Source organism: Eulemur rufifrons, chromosome 7, assembly GCF_041146395.1.
Source record: "Eulemur rufifrons isolate Redbay chromosome 7, OSU_ERuf_1, whole genome shotgun sequence".
NCBI classification, from domain to species: Eukaryota; Metazoa; Chordata; class Mammalia; order Primates; family Lemuridae; genus Eulemur; species Eulemur rufifrons.
This window is the reverse complement of record NC_090989.1, coordinates 13475182-13500624: the sequence shown is the minus strand read 5'-3', so window position 1 is coordinate 13500624 and position 25443 is coordinate 13475182. Positions and strand designations below refer to the sequence as shown.

At 38.9% G+C, this 25443-nt stretch overlaps 1 protein-coding gene across 1 annotated transcript; it reads right to left on the bottom strand.

Annotated features, from left to right (window-relative positions):
• Window positions 1–5407: 5407 nt before the first annotated feature.
• KRTAP11-1 (keratin associated protein 11-1) lies at window positions 5408–6345 on the bottom strand. Its single transcript, XM_069472369.1, has one exon. It carries the CDS (start codon window positions 6287–6289, stop codon window positions 5801–5803), a length of 489 nt encoding a protein of 162 aa, XP_069328470.1. The 5' UTR covers window positions 6290–6345; the 3' UTR covers window positions 5408–5800.
• Window positions 6346–25443: the final 19098 nt, after the last annotated feature.

The following is a 25443-nucleotide window of genomic DNA, read 5'->3' as shown; positions in this document are numbered from 1 at the left end:
AACAAGAGCCACCCACTAATCAGAACACCCATCCAAGACTTGACATAAGCAGAAAATTTCCATTGTGTTAAGCCACAAGACTACAGTATTTATCTTTTTGTTGTTGTTGTTATTGTAACAACTTGGTGCATTAGCTTTATATATATGTAGGTTCACAAAATTGTAACAATGTGGTAGAGACAGTTGTATTTATTGCATATTTTCCCTTAACAGCAGGAGCATTTCCAGATCCTTAGTATGGTTTGACCAGATGCATTTGTATGGAAATTGTCATGATTTAACCACTCTATTACTGGAAAACATTTATGTTTTTTTATATAATAAAAAGCATACAATGAAATACCTCAAGATAGCTAATTATGTACATTTATGATTAGTTCCTATGAATTAAATTCATAGGAATAGAATTAATGGGACAAGTACACACAAGTGTACTTGTCTCTCTCACACAAGTGGTAGCAATGCCTAGAATCCAAAGTACAGGTTCTTTCTATTACTGGAACTTTCCACAACATATCTTTTATATTAATGTGCCTCACCTTAGCTAATACTTGAAGTTGGCATTACCGTTCACATTTTATACAGGAGGGGACAGACTGAGAGGTCAAACAACTTAACTGTCAATGTCGTAGAACTGAATTCAATACCAGATTCTGACTCCAAGTCCAGTGACTTTTCTAAAACAATGCTGTCCAATTCCAAAATTTCTGATTTCCAGAAGAATTTTACATATATATACTTGGCAGACCATTTTCAGGCTTTTCTTTAAAAAGAAGCATTTTTCAAACTCATTCCAGAATCATATGCAGAGATCAGGGAAGAGTCAATGAATTAATATCTTGGCAACAGCTAACAAAGAGATTGAGGTTTTTTTCTCATTTTAATCAAATCAATTTGAAAATAAATGCAACCCTTAATCTCAGGATTTATAATTGTAACTTTTGCCGATGGGGTAATCTTTAGGATAAAGTTGCTTCACTTTCTAGTGAGTTTTGTTTCCATATTTTCTTTCACTTGCCATGGAAAAGGAAAGATGCACAGATTATTGAATCTGTTAACTCACCCAGTTTGTGCTGCTTTGTAATGAAAGTCCCAGCAAACTAAACCAGATAGATCTGACAGTGCTGAACAGAGAGGATGAGGAAGGACAGAGACACTGAGGTCAGTTACGGGCTTATTAGAGCACTCTTTAAAGCAACATGGCACCCTACGTATAAGGCTTATTGGAGCACCCTATAAGGCAATGGCTGCCCACAGTAGGTAGGGATAGAGGAAATGCTAATAAAATAATCAAAAGAATTATTATTGTTGCTAAAAAAAGAAGAGGAGGAATAGCTCTTGGTGTTTAATTAAATATGTGAAGTTAAGGGAAAAGAGGAGAAAAACTGATAACAAGATTTCGGTTCTAGAGGACTTGGAAGATGGTGGCACCACTAACCAAGAGGCAAAAATTATGATGAGAGGTTTTAGCAAAAGAATATTTCATTTTAGTGAAACAGTCTTCTCTGCCATTATGCAACTGATGTGTTCCTAAAAATACTTACATTACCATTTTTTAAAAAAATATGTTTAATGGAGGGAAAAGGTGGTTTAGGCGCCAGAGTTGCAGACCCAAAATTATAATGAAATTGTAATGTCTTTTTTAAAATGAAGAAATTTTAATAGTAAACTTTTTGTGGTAGTAAGTATGTAGCCATGAAATCTACACATCACTAGACAAACCCTGCCCTGATATTCTGTTCTTGATCAAGAGTAATCGTTTGTCTTTCTTAAGACACTAGGACTATCATTAACATAATTCTTACATATCCTCATCACCTTTATCATCTAGTCTTAAAATAAGGCACAGAACAACTTAAACAAAGCAATTATGTTTGCTTATAGTAGTTTTTTTACCTGTGCTGATAGGTACTGGTTTGCAATCATAATTGTTTTATAATATGAAGTGTGCAATACAAATCATGTCTAATTCATAGATTATATTATAGTCAATTTCAGTTTTCAAAATTTCTTTGAATGTTATTCTGGGACATCTCTCTCGGCCTATGTCCCAATGTGCCAACTCTTCATTCCTGCCCTTAGACCAAATCTCAATATATCCTGTTGAGTCTTACCATCTTTAGGTTGTCAGAATTAAAGTCCAGAAGTAGGTTATGCTTTCAGCTTTCACTGTGTTTTATTATAAGCAAGCATCATATAAGAAAAATGGTAGAATATCCACCATTTACAGAGAACTTGCATGATGTAGCACCTTGGCACACACTTATATGCACGGGAGTGGAAAGGTAAAGCATTTGGAAGTAAAGGTGAAGACTTAAGGAGAACATATAGAAGAAAATGGTGAAGAACCAGTGAATTTGCTCTATGTAACCCAACTATGAGCTTCATGACAGCAGGCATAATAATGGCTTTGTTTGCCACTGCATAACCAGCACTTAGCACAGAAGCTGAAACATTAGAGGTACTAATTAGGGGAGAGAGGGAGAGAAGGAAGGAAGGAGGGAGAGAGGGAGAAATTTGGTTTTGAGCTGAAGAAGACAATGCCCTGGAGACAATGGCCAAGAGACTTCAGTTTGGGACAATGAAAAGTTCTGGAAATGGATATCAGCATGATATCGTGAATGTACTTAATGCCACTGAATTGTATGTACACTTAAAATAATTTAAATGGGCAGGATGTAGCAACTCATGCCTTTAATCCTAAGACTTGGGAGGCTGAGGCAGGAGGATTGCTTGAGGTCAGAAGTTCAAAACCAGCCTGAGCAAGAGGAAGACCCTATCTCTACAAAAAATAGAAAAATTGTCTGAGTGTGGTAGCATGTGCCTGTAGTCCCAGCTACTCGGGAGATTGAGACAGGAGGATTGCTTGAGCCCAGGAGTTTGAGGTTGCAGTGAGCTATGATGATGCCACTGCATTCTAACCCAGGTAAAATAGTGAGATCCTATCTCCAGAAAAAAAAAAAAAAGAAGAAAGAAAGAAAGAAAGAAAGAAAGAAAGAAAGAAAGAAAGAAAGAAAAGAAAAGAAAATACTTAAAATGGTAACTTTTATGTTATATATATTTTCCCATGATAAAAAAAATTTCAAATCAAATTTAAGTTGTTTTCATCACTGGAGTATAAATGTTCTCTGTGTCCCCAAACTTTCAACAAAGTATGTTAGACCCACAAATGCCTTGTGTAAGTAGATCTTAGGGAAAATCAAGGAAAGGAAGTCATGTTAAATGTTTGAATCACTGTTGTCTGAATAGAAACAGACCATAAAATAGGAAGAAAATCCATAAAATGGGCCTAATTCTTTTAAAGTAGAAGCTCAGAGACAGAGAAGATAAGAAAAAAGTTAGACATTTTCCCCCAACCTTTTACTGTCGGATTCCCCAGGGATATTTGGAGCAGCCAGGACTTCCAACAAACAGGGAAATGAGGTAGAGTTAATTTCACTTCAATAGTAAATGACAGGATGACGCAGCTGCTACCTGGGCTTAACAAATATCATCTCAATTTATTTCTGAAAACAGAGGCCTGAGATACTATCATTATCTCCAGTTCACACACAGATAAGCTGAGTAAGACTCAGAAATGTTAACAAACCTGCACCCAAGTGGCAGAACCAGAAAAAGTTATACTCCTTCCCTGCAGCTATGAGATACTGGATACAAATTGCATTTCTAGGCCCCAAATGAAGAAAAGAAAGAAATCATCACTGCCCTATCTTTTACAACACCATTCTCAAAGACAAACTTGGAAACTTTATAATTTATTATGTAATAAGGCAAAGAATGGAAAAAACTTTCAAAGTTCCAGTACAAATAGAATAGCTCTAATAGCAAAAAAGATGATTCCCCAAACAGAAATGAAGGAAAGGAAATAGCTTGGCAAGATAGCTACAACATCCTTGAATGTTCACACTATCACACTAAATAGCCCAAGCAAATCTTATTCATATCCAACCATAAAGTCTATGTTATTATATATTATTAACACAGAAACTTTATCTATTAGATCTGATTAGTCATCTAAACAAAGGAAAGGGAAGGATCTTTGTCCTTATGTTTTTTAGTAAAATCTAGAAAGCTGAAGAGTAAAAAACAAAAACATTTTTTTAAAAAGTCCATCAACCTCTGAAAAACTCTTGAATTTTCAAAGTCATATATGTGAAGTGACTAAAATAAAAAATAAATAACAGTCATGTAAACAACAGCTCTGAAAGGGCCATGTAGAGTTCCCCTGGTGATCTGTATTTGAAAATAAACCAGAGCATTTCTGAAAGCCAGTGTATTTCTTTCAAAAAGAGAGAGCATGGAACTAGAGGAAAAAGCATGTCTTCCTTTGACGAGATATTCCTGTGAGCCATGCAGATGAGCATAATCTACTGAGGGATCCCAAGAGTAGAGTCAGCAATAGGAAAAATTAAAGGTATTCCATCTATACAGAAATCATTGATACATTTTGTCTCTGAAAAACCATCAGTGAAATAAGAAAACCATTTAGGCACATGCACTTCCTATGTCTCCATTTTCTGCAGTAATCATCTGCTTCTGTTTCGCCTTGAGCACCTCTGAAAAGAAAATAGAGATGTCTTTCTGGACATAACAGATGATAAGGGCAAAAGCAAACCAACTGGTAGCCAGTCTTCACTTACTAAAAAAAGGCAAAAGGAGTTAGCACGTCAACCCCTCACCCATCCAGATGGTTTGTTTTATTTAGTACATGGGTTCCAGGGCAGAGCAGGCATGAAATAAGGCTCTGTGTATGAAAAGAAACCAACATATTTTTAAGTTTCTTTTTAAGTCCCTCCTGCCCAGATTTACTAAAACACGGAGCTTTAATTTACTCAGAGCTCTGAGTTTACCAATCAGTTGGTATCCACAATAGCGGAAGTCTACCAATCTGCTACAGCGAGTGAGGGGAGTATAAAGCTGGAAATACCCTTTTGATGCAATGAATCTTGGGGCCTAGAAACCAACTTCTCCTCCCTTTTCCTTCTTCCTTCATCCCAGCTGATCATGGAGGGATCTTTGGCAAAGGTTTCTACTGTGGTCCTCTGCTTAAGACTGAACCTCTACCTGATCCTGCTGCCCCATTTACTGTACAACTGTCTGATGCACCTGGTTCCCCAGGTAACTTTTCTTTTTCCTGCATGGAAGTTATTCCATGAGCCCCTGAAAATTGGGAAAAATATAGAGGACAAGTCACTCCAAGAAATCCCACAGCCCTTACTTCACCACAGGCTGACGACTCTCTCTGAACAAGCAAACTATAAGATAATCCCTCGGGTGGTCACGCAGCACAATGACTAAGCCCATACTCTAGGCTCAGAAAAGAAAATCAATCCCTGCTCAGCAAAGGATGATTCATAGACAGCAAAAACCCTTGCAAATAAAGAACTCTGTTGAGACATACATTTGCTTGCAGTGCCAATGAATGCAGGTTTATTGAGAAATACATAGTTAGACAAGGTCCCTTTTTCAGAGACATAAAAGCAGAATCCAGGAGATACAGCAGCAGCAAGGTCAAAACATGTCAAAAGCATGAGATACTGGGGCATGGGTAGTAAAGCTTCTGGAAATATCCAGAGGCATACACAGCACCAGTGATCAACCCTTAAAATAAGCTTGGTGCTGGCCAGAAAAACTTTAGAGTCCCAAAGGCAGCGTGTGCATGGCTAGGAGCCAGCAGTCAGACAGTCGGCATAGAGGTCAGTGATGAAGAGTTCTTCAGAGGCAGGCAGCATGCTGGAAGACCCTGGAAGCACAGCTGGCAGGTCATGGAGTCTCGATTCCCTCTCTGGCTCCTACACGCTTAGCAGGTTCTTCGGCAGCTGGACACACAGGACTGCTGGTATGTCCTGGAGACCCCACAGGAAGGTTGGCAGACAGTAGTGACTCCTCCCACTGGTTGGCAGACAGTAGAGACTCCTCCCACTGGTTGGCACACAGTAGAGATGTTTGCCAGGGGCCGACAGCTACTGGTAACAAAGTTGACCGGCCGGCTGTAGGTAGTTGAACAGGGATTGGAGACACAGGTGGTTTGTCGAGAGCAAGTCACCTGGCATGGGCTGGAGACGCAAGAGGTTCGCTGGTAAGAGGTTGGCTGGCAAACAGTGGGCTCGCAAGACTCCTGACAGTGGTTCAGGAGCCAAGAGCCAGTTTGGAAGGAACTGGGCAAATAGATGCCACTCAGGCAGTCAGCTTCGGTGGTTGAAGCTGTGGCAACTGGAGCCACTGGGACAGTGCAGCGTCCACTCGCTGGCCTGGAAGAGCAATTTCTTGTGGAGCAGTTGAAGGACATGATGTCGGACAGAGGGCTGCAGGTACCTTGCTGAAGTTACCTTCTGAATTGTGAATGCCACTTCAGGCTCCTGAGCTTTTATATATCCTTGCTGGTGGGTGGGGCTCTCTCTCCAATCTCCTTGGCTTCTTTGCCACAGACCAGCTTGCCTTAGAACACCTTGTGAATCTACAGATTAATTGTCTCTTGAGAAGCCTTCACCCTCATAAAGAAAGTTTAGTAGTTTGGTAGCTAAATCATAAGTCTTCAGTACTGTACTTAGTCTATTAAGAAGGTTGCTTGACAGCTTCAAAGCCATTGGTCATACCAGCCCACACTTCGTCCCTCCTTCATCTTGCTTGCCCACGATGAGTGTCGATCTGACTATAACACCAAACATGCCACTATCCTACCATCACACACTCTCCCCTCCCAACCAGGACTAATTACAACCCCACACCCTGTTTGGTTTGTCACTGGACTTAATGCATCTTAAACAGAACTTAACCCGTCACTCTTCCATAGCTAACGGGAAGATGCTTCAAGATGACAAGTGACAACACCTGCCAGAACAGGGGACGCCAAGACTCGTCTCCAGAATCCAAGCTGGCTCTCAAAATTAATCAACCGGCTGAAACAAGATGCCCACAGGAAGGTCAGGGTGCAGTGGGACCCACTCCTTATGTTCAAGCAAGGAAGCAAATTAAAAGCTAATTAAGTGCAACTGCATTTATTTAGCCAATTTCTAAATAAGTTGGATGAGCTTTATTCCTAAAATTTTTCATTTAATAGCAATGGATAATAGTGACTTCTCGGCCTCATTAATATGCCAGAACAGGATGAGTTAATTTTTTTTAATTAATATAATGTTAATTTGAAAGGGTACAGTGTCTTTTTCCCAATTTGCTCAATATATTCAAAAGGTATTTATTTCTCACACATGCTTATAGACAGGATGCATTTTCAATCACAGGCAAACTAAAGGCCCTTCAAGGTCGTTGTCTCCATTTAGGGATAAGGGGAGAGGAAGGTGGGAGGAAGCAGGCGTTTAATCAATGTTTGGTAATGAATGGATGCGTGAAGAGGGTGTTATAATATTTAATTATTCTTTTTATGCTTGGGGGAACTAGGGTATCATCCTCCTTTGTTTTACCTCACTGCTATATAATCTGTTCTGAACACCAAAATGACTGCTCCTTTTGACCACCTGTACATGGGTGAATCAATGGCTTCGACTCTGGCAAAATAAGTCACTTCAGCATCACTTTAAGTGGTCAGTGGTATTTCTACCTCATAGGAGCTGACTCATTTTGTAAACTGGCTTACATGGGGGAGCTCAGGGGGACAATAAGGGATTTATGCATATTTGAGGGCTACAGGTAGGCTATGTTTTAAATATCCACAAAGCAAACAGCTTTATGTCAGAACTCATCAGAATTCCCCTTACAAAAGCGTCATTCATCTAGTTGGAAGCTGATGACACGCCCAAACAACAGGATGCTGTGCTGTGGGCTGTCTTACAGTTCCCAGGGATCAGACCTCAATGTCCTAACTCTCCCTCGGTGACTCACGGTGTGTTCTCAGGGATAGGGTGAAATTAATGAGATGACTACTTTCTGCAAAGTTGTGGCTATGCTCTTCCCATCACAGAGGATGTCCCAGTTGGTGTTTGAAGGCCGGAGTCCCCGGTCATAGGGCCTGGCTTGCTTGCTTTAAAATGAATGGCTGGTTTACAGGCTTCTCCCAGCCGTGGGTTCACAGGAAGGGTACTTAAGCGTGTGAATGCGCAGAGTGTGAAGTCGGTCGTAGAGTTACACAGGAGAACCTTTCAGGGCCCGTTGCCACATTCCTGAAACGGTAGAGATTTTTATAAGTTATTACTTTGTCTTGATTCCCCTTTTCCACTGAAAGTTGGAAGTTACAAATAAAGGAATTCTAGAAAATACCTTCTATCAGCTTCAGGAAGAAAGGAAATGAATGTTTTTTTGAGCACGCTACTCTCTTCCAGGCATTGACTACTCTCTTCCAGGCATTGAGTTAAAGCTTTCACAGGCACCATCTCAGAGTCCTCACAGCAGATCTGTGGAGTAGGTCACCTGTCACAAGAAGAAGCTGGAATTCAGGGATTGAGTGGCTTGCTGAGGTCATATAGTTTATGCTCAACTAAGTTAACATTCAAATAAAACAAAGCCTGTAAGCCACCAGCTCACACTGGGGCCATTAAAATGTTATGAGAAGCCTTCATTCAAGTGCAAACAAGAATTTATTTTTCAAAAAAGCCAATCAATTAATGCTTCATTGATAACATTATTAGAAACAAAATCTTCATTTCTCTTCCAGGTTCATCAATTGATTAACAACGAAAATAAATACAATATTAAGTTGCAAGCACTGCTGTCCTTACACTTCATATGTTTTGTTTATTCTGTATACAATTTAACAATTTTTACTTCATTCGAATAAGATGCAAGGTCACTACAAACAAAGAAAAAAGAGCAGAGAACCATCGATAGCTTAAAGCTACAATTTGAAATTACAATTATATAATGGCTGTGCATACAACTAATTTTCATAGCACAGCAGATACATGAATTGATTTTTCAGTCTTATCCATTTTCCAGAGAGCCGGCCATCGTGCAAGTGTTAAACAGAAGATCCCTTATATTGAATTACTAAAAGAAATATTGGTTTGGCTTATGTTGTGGTTACAAGCAGACTATTTCTGAAATATTATATTAGAATGATTTCATAGTTTGAGAAAAATCAATTCACATCTCTGCCATTCTCTGAAAATACACTACCCAGTGTAGAGTTAGGCAAGCTACTTAATACTGTCATACATTCTATCTTCAGATGGAAGCACTTCAACTCTTTATTTGGATTCACTGTTAGTTGCAAAAGTGAAGAAATGTGCACCAACAATCACATGAAGCTTGATGAAACTCTACCCAATTCTCACTTGACAGTGTTGTTAAAAGAAATTAATAAATTATTCTTTCATTGGAATGAAAGAAAACGTAAGATAAAATTATCCAGCCAATGGCTATCCCTTCGTAGTTATGAGCAACATGAAACTTCAACTCAGCAAAAAGGTTTATGAAGATCATTCTCGTGTCTGCAGAGCGTGAAGTGAGGGGGGGTACGATGAGAGCAGATGAGAGATCAAACGACTACCACCCATTATCTTCATCCTTGATGGATAATTTGCTCTCGTTTCTATAGAACAATCTAGGCCTTATACAGCAATTATCACAGACTGGAAATGAGCGATTCTTTCACTAAAAACTAAATCACAGCAATCACTTACAAGGCCAAGCATTAAAGAGTAAAATGAGTTATGCATGTGAGGGACGCTGAAGGTTTGACATGCAGAAAGGATATTTTTTGTTGCAAAGCTGGTAATAATGTTGACCAATGCCAGTTCAGAGAAAACCACTTAGCCTCATCAAATGGAGGAATAGCAAACTTGCAGAAAAATTAATAAATATAAAATGAAATGTTGTCATTCTGCACTTTTTCGGGATGATCACCCTCTCAAATTGAAGCTATTCATTGTCTCTTGAGAAATATAAAAAGGAAATTAAAAGTTTAAGTATAGAACATAATGCTTGTTTAAAAATTAAATATATTTTGGCTGAGTTGTTCTGCTTTTTTTTTTTTTTTTCCAACTTCACACTGACCCCTGGGTTGAATCTTCAGAATCTTTATTAACCAAGACATCATAAACCCCTGAAAGCCTAGGTGATTTGCACCACAAAACTGAAATGAGATTCATTTTCCAAACTCTTTTCAAAAAGCATCAATCATAAGAAGGGCTGAATCATTTGGCTGGAAGGAACTCTAGAGCAGGAAGCAGAAGGTGAAAGAAACAAGCAAAGACCAGCAAAATACTTGCTACTTTTAGAACTTGAAAAATAGCAATCACCAGCTACATGACTTGTATAAAAATAAACCCTCAGAGGATAGTGTCAAGGTTGAAAAATTCTAAATTGAACCAGTCTCTCTCTTGATGCCTGTTTTCAAATTCACATAATTTTTCATATGTGCCCTCATTGGGGATCAAAATCGGGGTGCTGTCAAGAAAGGTGAGTAGAATCCCAAGTATTTTTGTCACAACAAACTCCCATGTGGCAAAGCCATGTGTAGCTGGCATGTGCTGCAGTCCTGGCCTTCCAAGTAAAAAGAGGTATTCCCACTTGTGACCAGACATGGATAATGTTTGCATATCGGGCCTAAAAGAAAAGGTGCCAAGTCACTCAAAATCTGTCATTCTTCCCTGATTCAGAATTATTCGGGGCCTACTAGGTATTCTGTAAGGTAAGAATACTAGAAGCTCTGTACGAAACTGGAAAAGTAGATAGATAGATCTTCTCTTAGCACCACCTAGATGACCTGCGCTTATACCTCTTTCACACAACCTTTCTTAGTCTGATCTGCCTGTCCAGGGGATTAAGAATATAGCATTAGGCCAGCAGTATCCCAGGTTGCTACCAGAGCTAGATTTTAAATTCCTCTTGTTCAAAGCTCTCATTCAATTGTGAGAAACCAAGTCCCAAAGAGGGAGCGTCTTTGCCAAGTGCGTCAGACATTTTTGTGCATTACTTCAAATTGTCTCATCCCATTTCTTACTGCAGCCTCTTTGCACAAGCTTAAGCCAGTTTCATGCAGTACAACCAAAACATGCTTCCTTCACACTGGGGCCACGCACAGACTTCTTGCTGCCTGTGCTGGGTCTTCTCTGATGCCCTGGCAAGTGAAGTCCATGCTAATTTGCTTGGCATTCGTGTTTGTACCACCCAGAAGTGGGGCCGTGTGTGGGCCACAGGGAATGCAAACCAAGGGACCAATCCTCCCACATTTTGTCCTCCAGGTAGACAGTACTGAAACTCATTTCAGAAAGTCCCACGGATCATGCATGTGTTTCTTGCAATGGTGGCTGACTTGAGAACACTTTCTTGGGGTGATTTTCCATACTTCTCTGCTTCAGATGAGTTAATAAGATGAGTTGCGCTGCATTCCCTGGAATAAAATTCCCAAACGAACTGTCTCAAGTTCCGTTTTGGGGAGAACTTGGATTGAGACACCAGGTCCCAAATACTTTCCATTAGAAAGAACGAGAGATAATAGCGGGACTTCTAATCCCTCGCTCAGAACCCCTAAAGGAACGTGCCTCTGTCCGTGCAATCCTCGGAAAGAGCATGTGCACAAACCGAGCGCCAAACAATGCTTGGGTTTTTAAAGCCATTTCTGAAATGACCACATAAAAAAACTACAAAAGTCCTGAAATGCAGCTAGATTCCAGGCAGATGTTAAAATTTATTTCAAGTAATGTGGCTCACACTGTGCTGTGTCCTTAACATAGGCCGTCCCTAACAGTGACATCCCAGCACTAAAGGGTTGGAAGACCTTATTATTGTCGGTTTGGTGTCACTGTTGTTTTCCAGAATGAAATGTGCTTTTTTCTAAAGTGAGATGTGCACCAACTGTGGAATGGGAAAATATTTTAGGTAGTAAATGGGCATACTCTTTTTAGTTTTAATAGTCGCGCATTTATTTTTAGATGAGCTAATAAAATAGGGCCAGGTTATCCAAGCCATAATTTCATGGATATAATTACATAAAATAAGGCTTAAGCAAGTTTTTTAAAAGTGAAGTACTATAAATAAATATAATAAAAGTTAGTATAGTATAAATAAAAATTAAAAATAAGTAATATTTACAATGGTGAGGTTGATATTAAAATACGGCAAAAATTGTCAAGATAAAAACCATAGTGGTAGGCTTTATAAATATTTAAATGAGTTAATAAGATGGGTTCACAGATATTTAAGCAATAAATATTTTAAGTGGCTTGGTAAATATTTTTCAATATTTTTCAAACCCACTTTAATTCAGAGAAAATGACCTTCTCTCTCTCACACACACACACACACACACACACACACTGCAAGCACCCTCCTCCCTCTTCTGCTTATCAATTACTTTGCAACAAATTATCCCAAAATTTGGTAGCATAACATAGCCATTTATTATGCCCACAGATTCTGTCGCTCAGGAATTAGAACAAGCACAGCAGGGCAGTTTGTCTCTGCCCCAGCATGTGTGGGGAGGCTGTGATCATCAAGGCTCCCTCCCACACATGCCTGGCAGTTCTGCTTGCTGTCCCCAGGGATACCTACCTGTGGCCTCTCCACGTGGCCAGAACTTCTCCAACATCATGGCAGGTCCCAAGACTGAGAATCCCAATAGAGTTAGTCCTAAACTATGTCACTTTTTCTAACCTAGGAATTCTTGCAACAGCACTTTCGCCACAGACTAGTACTAAGGCTCACAAAGGTCCGTCCAGATCCAAGGGAAAATGAAAGAGACTCCACTTCTTGAGGGCAGAGTGGTGAATTCTGGACGAGGACATAGGACTGACAATATTGTTTTGGGTATGAAGTTTAAATTACTTTCCAGGATACCAGGACTGGGAATCCCTAAGAGGGGATTCATTGACTCCCAGAAAATCTGACTTTCATCTCCCACATTATTGGAAATGTGCAGCTCACATACCTAGGGACACTGTGAAGGGGAGTATGACAGGAATTAGAGGTACCAACAGCATGGCCTCAACCATTCCTGTGACTTCGGATACCAGCCACTTACATGAAGGCCGACACCCTAGACGCGAGGGATCACGTTGCAGAAGACAATCCTCAGTACTCCCAAGGAGCTTCAGCCTCTAGACAGCAATCTTTTCTCCTGGTTTTATTTCTCAGTTACACACTCTGAAGCTCCAGAGTCTATGGAGCATATGTGTGTTCCTGGCCTCCCACATCAGTTGAAGGAGGGAGGCACATGGAAACTCCCAGGAGTTCACTGAAACTACAGGAACTTCCGATCTTTATGGGTCGGCTTTTTGAAGACCATGCACTCTTATATTTTGGATAAAATTGTTTTGCAGTTTGGTATGGGTTACAAATCCTGAAGGTGGAATTACTAAAGGAAGAGTAAGATACCAGAAATAATGCCAAGAATAGTGAATTGTTCCCAGCTTCTAGACTGCCTTCCATTTTCTGTAACCATTTTACATTCTAAGAGTTGGCTTCTCAGATGTCTCTTGCTGTTACTAAATTTCTATTATTTAGGGTGAAGGTCAAACTGAATGCAAATATCTTTTGTTTTTTAAGACAATGTGTCTTTCCCTCCATACTACTTAGCCACAGGTATAAAATGTCACAACCCAAGGCAAAGGGCCAGTCATCTTATACTAATCAAAGAACATTGCGCAGTCCTTTGTTCTGAGCCACAGTTATTTTTGAAATTGAACTATAAAGTGAACCTGAAACCAGAAATTATTTTGGCTAAGTAACAAAAGAACTAAAGGTTGACAAAATGACCCCTCAGGAAAAAAAATCAACTGAGACTGATACCCAATTTCATCTTTCACTTCATTCCTTAACTACAGTATCCTTTGTCCCCTACGGACACCAAAACAACCACTAACATTTCTTTCCTTGCCCGGAAACCCATTGTGAGCTCTATGGTAACTTTTGGTTCTTACAAAAATATCTAATGTGTTTTTAAAAAATTGAAAACAAGAGAAAAAACTAAAAAAATAACTAAGAAGAGCTTACAGGAATGATTGATTTTCAGTATGGAGAATTATGTATTATATATAAGAATAATGGGGGGAGGAGGGGCAAGGGCAATAAGAGTAACCTAAACATTTGTACCCCCATAATATGCTGAAATTAAAAAAAAAAAAAGAATAATGGTTATCCCAAATTTAGCACCACCCCAGATTTTGGAGCTATAATTCAGAAGATAAGTATGGTAATAGAACTTAATAAGAATCAATATAAAATGAAAGCAATACAGTAAGTGAAATGTGGTGGACACCTGCAGAAATAATCAACTTTCAAAGAGAGGACTTCTTAAATGGGTTGTTTTCAGACTAGGTTGCTGCCCACACCTCAACACCCAGGCAAAGGCATATTGTTACTAGAAAACCTGTGGTCCAACTAATGGAAACACATCTAGGATAATGTTATCTTTGCAGAAAGGTACAAGCCTGCAGGGCATCCAATTGGCCAAGCAGATGTTCTTATACTCCACTAGGCAAATATACCTGTTTCAAACATAACAAGCATGTCATTTAGATCATCCAATCCTTGAACTAGACCCTTCAAATTTAATAGAATTCTGATATTACTTTGCTTTTCTAATTGGCCTTGCCTACTAGACATAAAACACCCTCAGCACTCAGCACAAGTATGCCAATCTGATTTCAATGTGAATTACATTTGCACTCTAGTTCATACTTCAGTCTCTCTAAAACTTGGCTAACTTGACTTAGTCCTCTAGAGCCTGCTAATCCTGGGTGAACTGACACAACTGAAAGGCTCAATAGTCCACTAGAGGAGAAGCCCTTGGTCCTGTGGTGACCCCTCCCTGCATCAAAATGCAGACACCAGGCTCAGTCTGGGCAGCAGATCCATCTCCCTCAGTGATCAAACTATTTCCCTTGCTGCCTTTAGAGGTACACATTTCACTGATAGACCATTTTCTCATATCATCTAATGAAGCCCTCCTTCTCCAGGTACTTTTAGAAAATAGAATTTTCTTTCAAGTTGAATGATTTAAGTGTAGCAGAAGTTGGACTGACTCCATGACTTCCAGTTTTTCAACTGCACATTACTGCATATCTAAATAGTACACTGTGTCAGTTGAAATTAATTTTTGCATCTCCCACCGCGTTTTCTACTGTTGGATATTTTATATATCTTCCTCTTTAGTTATCTATATTACATATTAGAAGCCACCAAAAATTGCCCTAGTAGGAGTCCAACAACCTCTCATTTATGTACAAACTTAAATGCTAAGTTCAAAGGTCAATTTACCAAATTATTTGCCATGGTGAGTTGCCAGGAAAAAAAATATATTGCAATTTCAACTCATTTAAGCTAAGGCACAATTTAAATAATTCACCAGAACAACTATCGCCCCTTGCAAAACAGCTCTTCAAATGGCTCTCCATTTATCTGCCTCATTTATGAATTCCTCATCCTTCTTAAGGCATCAAATTCAAGGGGCACGTCAAAAGTTCCACGAGTTCCTTCCCCAGCTTTCCCACTGACTCATTGCCTGACCTTAGGCTGCGCATTGAAACTCCGTGGGTCTGTTTCATGACCATCTGTAAAACAGGGATAATGGGATCTGCCTCACCATGGAGCTGCAAGAACTGGGTTAGAGTTTGCAAAAGGCTTTGTGATTCATACATAAAAGGCACTACAAGAAAGCAAACTGTCATTGAGCATTACTGTTTTCATCCCAATTATTTTAAACTAAGAAGAGATGAATATTCTAAGCCTCCAAAAGATCTTAAAGCAGCATGATGGTCTAGAAAATTTCCAAAGCTAAGGCAGGTGATTGCTGATTCAAGTTCTTTTTTTTTTTTTCCCCCCTAGGAACTGGAAATGTCATTCACAAATAAATGCAGGGAAAGGCAAAACTGAGGGAGACATGAAATAAATACTTGGCTCTGGGATTTGGCAGTAAGAGAGTTTCTGCTTTCAAATTACTCGCTGGAATCCAGCCGAAGAGAATTACAGATGAAAAATCTTCCTGTCTCCAGCCACCCACCCAAATCTGGTGTGGACCTAACACTTACTAAAGTTAGAGCACTGAGGGGCAAGTAAATTAAGGGCTAACCCTATTAAGTTTGTTCTTACACTAGAGGGCATTAAAGCTGAAAAGGTAAATTTTAAATTGTACAAAGTGCTGCTGAGACATCTATGCTGTACCTTACATATCCTATAAGCACCTTAGGTAGAGGCTCTGGGGAAAGACATTATAGTAGTCACCTCTTATTCACAAGGGATACATTCCAAGACCCCCAGTGGATGTCTGAAACCACAGATAGTACTGAATCCTATATACACTATGTTTTTTTATACACACATGATAAACTATGATAAAGTTTAATTTATAAATTAGACACAGTAAGAGATTGACAAAAATAATTAATAATCAAATATAACAATTATAATGATACTATAATAAAAGTTATGTGAATGTGGTCTCCTCTCTCTCTCTCTCTCTCTCTAACTATCTTTTACTCTCCCAAGAGTACCTGAAACCACAGAAAATGAAACTACAGATAAGGAAGGACTACTGCACTCATAGCTTGTAAAGTTGCAATATTTGGCACCAGCCAATAATTGCACTTAGCTGCATTATACTCATTTTTATCTTTAAATTACAGCCACACAGGGAAGGAGTAAATTTTTTCCATTATCATTTGGTGGATTTCCATATTAAAAAGCCTCTTGGGCACTCTTAGCACTGAAAATATCATAATAATAATTTAAATGATTAACATTCACCCTCTTCCAATTAAGAGAGTGTTACAACTACAGTGATCCAAAGGTGAATTTGATGTCTTGGCTATAATACAAATGGTGGGGCTAGAAATTAGCAACAAGAAAAAAAAATGTTTTTTTTTAAAAAAAAAAAAAACTACGACAATGATTTAAAAAAAAAATTTTTTAACTAAGAATGGCCAATAGACTCAGGGTAACCAAGGGACTTCTGGAGAAACCCTAAAAATCCCAAGCTTCAAAACAGCCTTGCCAGATTTCCATTAAAAAAATCCCAATTAGCCAGGTAGTTTGTGTAACTTAGATGAAGCAAGCAAAAACCACTGGCAGTATAAATTATCTCATAGTTTACTGTGAATATCACAGATGAAAAGTAGGCACTTCCACTTAACCAGCTGTGACCTTGAGAAAAGCATTAAGATCCCCAAGTCCCTCTTCTTGTCTGTAAATGAAAATAATATTGGCACCTACCACGCAGAGCTTGTGTGAGGGCTACATAAAGTAAGACCCAGGACACTTAGATGTTCAATCCATGATGGTTCTCTACTCCCCTTTCACTTTCATTTAAGATAAGACTTTGTAGGGTTCTGATTTTTCCCAAGCAAAAATTTCAATTTGTTTAAAATTGTGGTAGATTCCTGTGAAGGAGCACAGGAAATTTCACCCCAAAATATGACTGCTGAAATCATTTGAAACATAATACCTGTCTCTCAGGTTAATTTACAAGTCAATCTGTTCCTCCATCTAGTTCTCCTCCATAGCAACTGTTTATTGCCCCTAAACAATTATCTATACTTCTCATTGCCCTTCCCCTGCAAAAAGAAAGGTATAAAAATATCTAAACTTCATTGGGATATTGGGTAAACAATTCGTGATTCTCCCTGTGTGCATGGTAACAAATCTTTCTCTTATTAATCTACCTTAATTGTGAGTTGATCTTTCAGTGAACTTTCAGGGGGAAAGGGTAAGTTTCCCTTCACCCCTACAATAGCTTCTCAGTGCATGCAATTAATGAATACAAAGTCCAAATATCTTGTACTAGTTAATAGTTACAGCTTTATACTTTTAGATCATAATAAATAGGGTTCACAATTCCAACACAAATCCAAGAATTCTGTACTAGCTATAATTAAAGTACATTTGATCTCTTGATAACTTTTATAGCCAGGGCCAAAATCAGCCCATTAGGCTGTCACTGATCCCCATGGTAACAGGGGTAAAGTGGTCCTCCTAAGCTTTAGGACTTACTGTTCTGAAAGAGGATTCTTGAAGGGGTGCATAATACTTGACTCTGGGTTTTCCAAACTTGTCTGAAGTAATGCTAATGACAATGGAGAGCAAACAAATACTCTTAGGAAATATCGATAGAGCTCATTGGGAGGCAACATAAAGCAGCCTAAGGCAAATGCAAATATTTTTTGAAAAGTTGTGTTCTGTCTTAATCTAGTCGTAGAACCATTGTCATCCTAATAGCCAGCAACTGATTCTTCTTGACGAAAGAATCATTGTTGACTGTCTTATTTAGGAAACTGCTTTGGTAAGTTTCTTGGCATAGATGAGACTCTCAGATCACTGTTGTCAGCAGAAGCCCAGGCGACAAAGAGACAGCTGGTCTGCTGGGCCACCAGCACAACAGGAATTGCTGGGGAGCAAACAGGAGAGTGTCGAGAAACAGGAGACAGAGACAACAGAGGGCACAGGTAGGGGAGAAAAAAATGAGCCAATCCCATGTTTTAAGTCTAAGATGATCTCACTGGGGAGGGCCAGAAAAAAATTCCTCCAAGGGCAGCGGTATGAAAGAAATTTCAAGACAGGGGTATCTATTTCCCAGTGTGAAGTTGTTCAAGGTGTTGCTATATATTAATATTTATTCATTCTCTTCTTTCCCCTGATAATGTTAGGTAGTTAGCAAGGGATTCCAGGTCTCCTAGGGACAAAAGTGGGTGCTGTTTCCTTGGTGCGAGTGCTCCACCTGAGAAGAAGGACAAGATTGAGCCCCAGGCCCCCATCTTGGTCCTGCCCCAACCTAATCCTGCCCTGAGCTATTGCCATACCTGGGGGAGAAGGGAACACCTACAGATCTGCCAATCAGAACTCAGCACACCAGCTGTAAAAGAATGTAGAGGACTCTCTAGCCCAGGGGCCAAGCAGCATAGGTACCATAGAGTCTGGAAATTGACCTAGAAAAACCCACATACATAGTAATGCAACTCCCAAGTGTCCAATCAAAGTGGTTCTATGGTGATGTCTGAGCCACCAGGAAGGTCCCAAACTGAGCACTAGAAAACAAGACCCAGACCATAACCAGTCCCTTTTTTGACCCCTTCCTTTTGCTCTCCCTTTGCTGTGACAATGGGTCTAATCATCATCTCTGGCGTTTATATCATGCTCTGTAAACCCATATCTTGCTCCTGCCCTATAATCCTATCTTTCTCTCCTCAATAAACCTCATTTTCATGCTTACCTTACTTTGGTGTGTCTGGTCATTCTTTGGCCATGAGGGTGTCAAGAACCGACATTTCAGACTCAAACCTGACAATATCAGTAGGGATGCTCTACACTAGTGAGGTGTGTGTGTTTGTGTGTGTGTGTGTGTGCATGTGTTGTGTGAACTAAAATAAAATCTTAAGGCTTCACCCCCCAGTTGACTGAATGGACCCCCTCTTGACTGGAGGGATACCCTAAAACTGAGTTGCTGGCCATAAAAAGGGAAGTCAAACATGCCTCATCATGCTCTCCTCCCTTCTTGGAGATACCCTTTGTAACTCATTAACAGGCCTAAGGCTATGCAAGATGAACCTGCAGATCCTCAATTTACATAACTCATCACTTAGCTTGGGTGTATGTCTGGTGGCTTTTCTCTGCTTAACAGACTTCCTTAACTTAAAACATTCCAAGCCTTTAGACAAAGTTTCATTTCTTTAACCAATTACAAAACAAAGAATCTTTAAACCCACCTATAACTTGTAAGCCCCCTCACCCCCACCCCTGCACCTTTTCGGTCCATTTCCATGTATTGATTTATGACTTTATGTGTAATTCCTGTCTCTCTGAAATGTATAACACTAAACTATACCAACTACTGCAAATCCACTTGCCCAAGGCTTCCTGGGCATGGCTCTGGGCCACGGTCCTCAAATTTGACTCAGAATAAAACTCTTTTAAATTATTTTACAGAGTTTGGCGTCTTTCCCGTTGACAAGATTAGCGCCTAGTCATGGGGCTCTGAGAAGACTCAGGACCTTCGAAGGGGTATTCCGAACTCAGCCTCAGGTACCTGGGTGGCTCATTTTCCCGCCCCGCCCCCCACCTCCCGGCTTCTCCTCATGCGGAATTGGTAAATCCTCCTGAGCTCCGGACCTCCCATTTTGGCCGCTAGTTCTGGTTTATTCTGAGTTGGTTCTTTTCCTAGCAATTTGTTGTTTGGGATCCTAATTTTGATTTGGAGGTGCATTCTAAAGGTCTTTCCCATTACCTCTTTCTCCCAAAATTCATCTCAATTGGCTTTTCTGCACATTTGCAAAAGAAGAAACTGAACTGTCTTATTTGTAGGTAAATGAGATACTGAGTTTCTCAGCTATGAAGAGAAACAGCATTTTACTCCTCCCAGCCGAAAGGCAACCCTAGGTGCATGAGGGTCTGAGTGGGAGTTGCCTTGGGTGATTCCCCGCAGCAAGAGTGGTCCTATAGGGAACCCCCCAACAAAATTAATTAACAGAAGCCTCATCCAGGAAATGCATTAAGAGCTGATCACTCAGCATTTTGAGCCCTCTCTGAAGTACTAGACCCCCAAAGAGAGGAACTGAGGCATGTAAGAGGGTGGGAATGACTCAGCGGTGACACACTGTCACCCACACAAGCTGTCACCCACAATCAGCACACTCTGATCCACTACACTAAACCCTAGATTACAGTTTGGTTGCTTCTTTTAAAGAAAAAAAGGGGAAACAAATCTTTTAAAAACAAGGAAAGATAAGGAGAATGACCCCCTTTGGGTACCCCAGTTGGTTTATGGCGCCTCTACTTGCAAGTATTTGTGTAAATGGAAAGGTTCAAAGAATTGACAGTTTTCTAGGACTCCAGCTGGTTATGGCCAATTCTTGTGCACTAGTTTTTTTACTAAAGGCCAAAGTACATCAAGGAAAATTCAGAGCTCAAATTGGCGACCTGCCGCTATAAAGTTAAAATGTCCAGTCTCTCAAGCCATCCCTTGTCTTTTCTGGCCACTCTAAAACCTGCTAACTTTTTCTATTGATGTTGAGATAAAGAAATGTTTATTATATCTCCAATTGAAAGGCTACCTGGAGATCTTGCAGCCAGTTCTAGCTAAAACATAAACATTGAAAACTCATTTTAAACTCAAGGGGAAAAAAAAGCAGTAAAAGAGGTTTTTTTTAAAAATCAAACTGCCCTAAAAACTGCTTTACCCAAAACTTTGATCCACAGACATAATTAGGTTACCTATCAAGGCAACTAAAGTTTAGCCATGTGAACAAGTTCCAGTTTTGTCAGAAGAAATTTGGATCGAGTTACCTTTTACAAACCGGTGAGTTGTGTTACTATCTCATGGCTAGAATTCTAGGATAAAATCTGGAACTTCATGTGTGTGTGAGTGTATATGTTTAGATACGTTTTGTGTGTGTCCACGTATTATATGTTTGTGCCTACATGGTTCAAGACTGGCTTATACATAAGGGAGCATTCATAAATTAATTAAGCAAACCCAAATGGTTCATGTGAATTTAGTAATCTTTGGTAAATAAGCTGGGTTATTTTTTTAAAAAAGTAGTATTATTGGTAAAGTAAGAGTAAAAATGTTTTCAAATTGTCACCATACATTTTTTGCCTCGGTTTTACTGGACATTTTTATGTTCTTAAAGTATCAGGTTTTGACCCAAAGGTCATAAAAGTCTAAACCCAGCCAAAGACAAAATGATCTATATTTGTATGATTTTTGATAAGTAAGGTAAATTTAATATTGTTGTGAAGAACAGGAATTGATAGTAGGAAAATGTGTGCTCTCTTTGATTCTAACTGATGCTATTCTCTTCTGTGACTATGCTTGCTTTTAGTTGTTTGATAAATATAGTTAATCAGAATGAAAAACAGGGATAAGAACAAAGGTAACTCCATGATAGGCTAGGCTTCCTGGATGTGAGAAGCCTAGTCCTGCTTCTGTATATATGGCTTGCTGGCTTGGTGCTTAGCGTAAGTGGAGCCATGGCAGGCTTCACTAAAGTAAAGGAAAACAAAGCCCCGGGGAGGTAACCGCAAGTTACTTCCTGATAAAGGGCTGGAGAGTCCAGGTGCCTCCAACCAACTAAGTAGATAAGAAGGGCAAGACATGATCAGCGCATGAACGGCTTGTGCAGGGCGTGTGTTCCCAGTATCGCTTGTAACCAAAAACTAGAAGGTATGCAACAACAGTCCCCCTCCCCCATCGGAGACCTTCCTCTTCCCCTAGATGACGTTAACCACAACTGGCGCCAGCGTGAAAAACCTGAAGCTTAGAGTCAACAAACCAGGAGCCAACGCGATCAGCCACTTCTAAAAAAAAGGACAAATAAACTAAAGGGGGGATGAAGTACAGACTAGTGTGTCGTGTGCAGACTAGTGTGTCGTGTACAGACTAATATGTCGTGTGCAGACTAACGTGTCGTGTGAAAACTAGCATATAGAAAAGTATAAAAGCTTAACCTTTACCCCAGGGCAGGGTCCTAGTTCCTGGAGAGGCCACTGTGTTGGTGCTCTGGAATTTGGACCCTGGCTCGGGGCTAGCTAATAAACTCCTTTGCCTTTTTGCAGCCTCAGTGACTCTGCCTCTCTGTTCCTGGGGCCAAGGGGAACCGGATCTAACAGTTGGTCTAATGATAATAGCTAAATCTCCTGAGTTATCAACAAAATACCTATGTGTTTAACTTTAAGGTTCTTAATTAGGTAAAAATGTAGACGTGCCTAAACAAAAAATAAGTGTCTGCAAATCAGAATAAATAAAACACCAAGTAAATAGAGCACAAAAACAGAAACTTATGGTCAAAGGTTTATGAAAATATTTTGGTTTTGGTCTTTTAATCTTACTGCAGATACAGTTTCTTCCACCAGTTTCAATGTCTGCAGAAAGGTACACATAAAACATGTTTCTAATTCACTCTTTCTATCATCTAATATTAACAGTACTGTTAGGGATTTAAAGCTGTCCTGGAAATTGTAGTTACAAGAATTTAAACTGGAAGCTCTAGTTTTCTCTTGGTCTTGTCCACTCTTGATCTGCTAACCAGTTATGTGTACATTATGTTGCTATAACAAAGGTTTTGCCTAGGAAAAAATCCTTACCTGTTAATTTTTGTATAGTAATTTATTTTAAGTTAAAAAAAATGATTGTTAAAATCCAAAGAGAATCTCAAAATGGTCTTACTCTTTGGAAATAATGCATGTACTCAAGTATACACCCAACTTGGAAAATGTTGTTTTTAAAACAGCTTAATCTTGATCCTCATGTAAAAAAGAAAAAAAAAGGTGTTACGATTTTGTGTCTTTGTTTGAAATGCTAATGATTGGCGCTGAAGGTTTTGATAATTATGTTGATGGGGCTCAGAAAACCACCCTAAAATGAAGGCCTCAGAAGCAAAAGTTCTCTGACCTTTCCCTGGTCTTCCTGCCTCTCAGTCCCATTCTTCCCTGAAGCTGCTCATAAAAGTCAGAATCCCTCTTCTCCCAGGCAGTTCATAAAGGCCAGAACCCCTTTTTACCTAAAATTATTCTATGTAAAAACTGACCATAAAATAATGATCTGACCTACTTTGTTTTACTGCAAAACCCCCATTCCAGAAAGGGCCCTGCACCACACTCAGAAGGAAGGAACACACACTCAGAGAGGTCAAACAGAACCTAGATAGAGAGGGTTTGCTGGGTGCCCCCACCCAGCCTGTTAGCATTTGGTCATACCCTTTTTGTCCAATTATACTTCTACACAGCTGTCCATAATTTGTTTTGACCATAAGCAAAAAAAAAAATGGATAATTTCCCCTATATTTTTGAGTATTCATTCTGAAGGCTCCCATGTATAAGTTTGTAATTTTTCCTTCTATTAATTAATCTGCTTCATGTCAGTGAATTTTCAGCAAATCTTTGTGGGAACAGTGGTCTTTGCTCCCTACAGTTTGGCTAAAGTTTGCGGGGCCAGGGACATTTTGATCCCTACAATGTCAATAGATTTTGTTTTGGGATGTGGTGGTTTGGAAGGATCTAATTAATTAACATCTTTAAGCAGGATATATTCTAAAACATCTACTATATTTATAAAACTTAGGAAGTTAGAAATGATGTTATAACAAGTCTTACTAGAATATTTATTTTTGTTTTTCTTGGGAATATTTACAAGTTTAAAAGCAGTAATTAAAACTATATTTTGATCCCTGGTCTGTGTTAGGTATCTAATTTACAGGGTGTAAAAATGATTAACAGAAAAATAACCTAACAGTTATTTAACAGTTGGAAAAGATCTGATTTTCACATTTAGTCAACTCAGTGTTGACAAAAGGAGCATGCATCAGACAGATTCCCCAGGCAAATCCTGGAAATAGGGACCCAGTGTCAGGGGGTGGACTGAGAATATGAGTGCCCTAGGAATCCATCAAGATCTTTCCACAAAGTTGCAATGAACTGATCACAGCTAGATATCAAGTGGCTGTTTTAATGCTTTGATTACAAGAGAAGCCAAGTTGTTTGTTTGTTTGTTTATTGGTGATATTTATTACTTTTTTGGTGAATTGTCTAATTGTGTCTATGCCCAATTTTCTATTAATGCATTTACTTTTCTCATTCATTTGTAGGAGCCCTTTAAATATTAAGCATACGAACCCTTTGCCAGAGATTTGCAATATTTTTTTTCCTTTTCAACTCTGGCCTTTCAATTTAGATAACCGTACTGTTGACCTATACTTATGAACTGTTAATTGTTTTAAGTTTCTTCCTTTGTTATTTAGACTTTAACACACCATCCCCACATCAAAATGTTCATCCACATTTTTTACCAGTTTTGTAATAAATTTGTTTAGTAATAAATTTGTTTTTGACATATAACTATAATTTCTCTGGAATTTAACTTGCCATAAATTTATTTATAATGTTGAGATTAACTTTATAAATAAGATTGATGTTTTGGATTTGTCTTTTGTACTTTCATGATCAGATCTGGGTAATATTAGTTTGTAAAATAATGTCAACTGTTGGCATGTCATAAAAGAGTTTATAAAGCACAACAATGATCTATGTTCTTTACCTGTACTTAACAAAATAACAGAACTCACCAGTTCAGTGTTCTGGGCCCAAAGAATTTTTATAAAGTAATTTTTGACAAATATTTTTAAGACCTAGCTTGATTTTTTTTTCTTCATATGCTCGGATTTTTTATTTTTTCCTTCTTATTAAATTCTTTTTTATAGTTCATATTCCCTCCTAGTCACTTATCGTTGAGATTTAAAATTTAGAATAAAGTTTTAAATATTTGCTTATAATTTTTAATCTCAATATCTATCATTGTATCCCCCTTTTTATGTATTTTATTTTTGTGTTTTCTAACTTCATTAATCTCTGCTATCAGTGTGATTTTTCCTTTCTCCTTTATAAGTTATATCTTAATTTATCTAATTTTTAGTTATATACTAACTATCTTTTATTTTCATTCTTTGTTATAGGAAAAAATAGCTTTAAATCTAACAAGTCATCTGAGTTTATAATCTTATTTAGATATGTCTTTGGCATTATTTCCTATTTAATCTGTCATATACTAAGAAAAGGATCTCTGTATTT

Coding starts and splice junctions, on each gene's coding strand:
- KRTAP11-1 (XM_069472369.1), bottom strand. CDS start 6,289: ATGTCCTTCAACTGCTCCACAAGAAATTGCTCTTCCAGGCCAGCGAGT.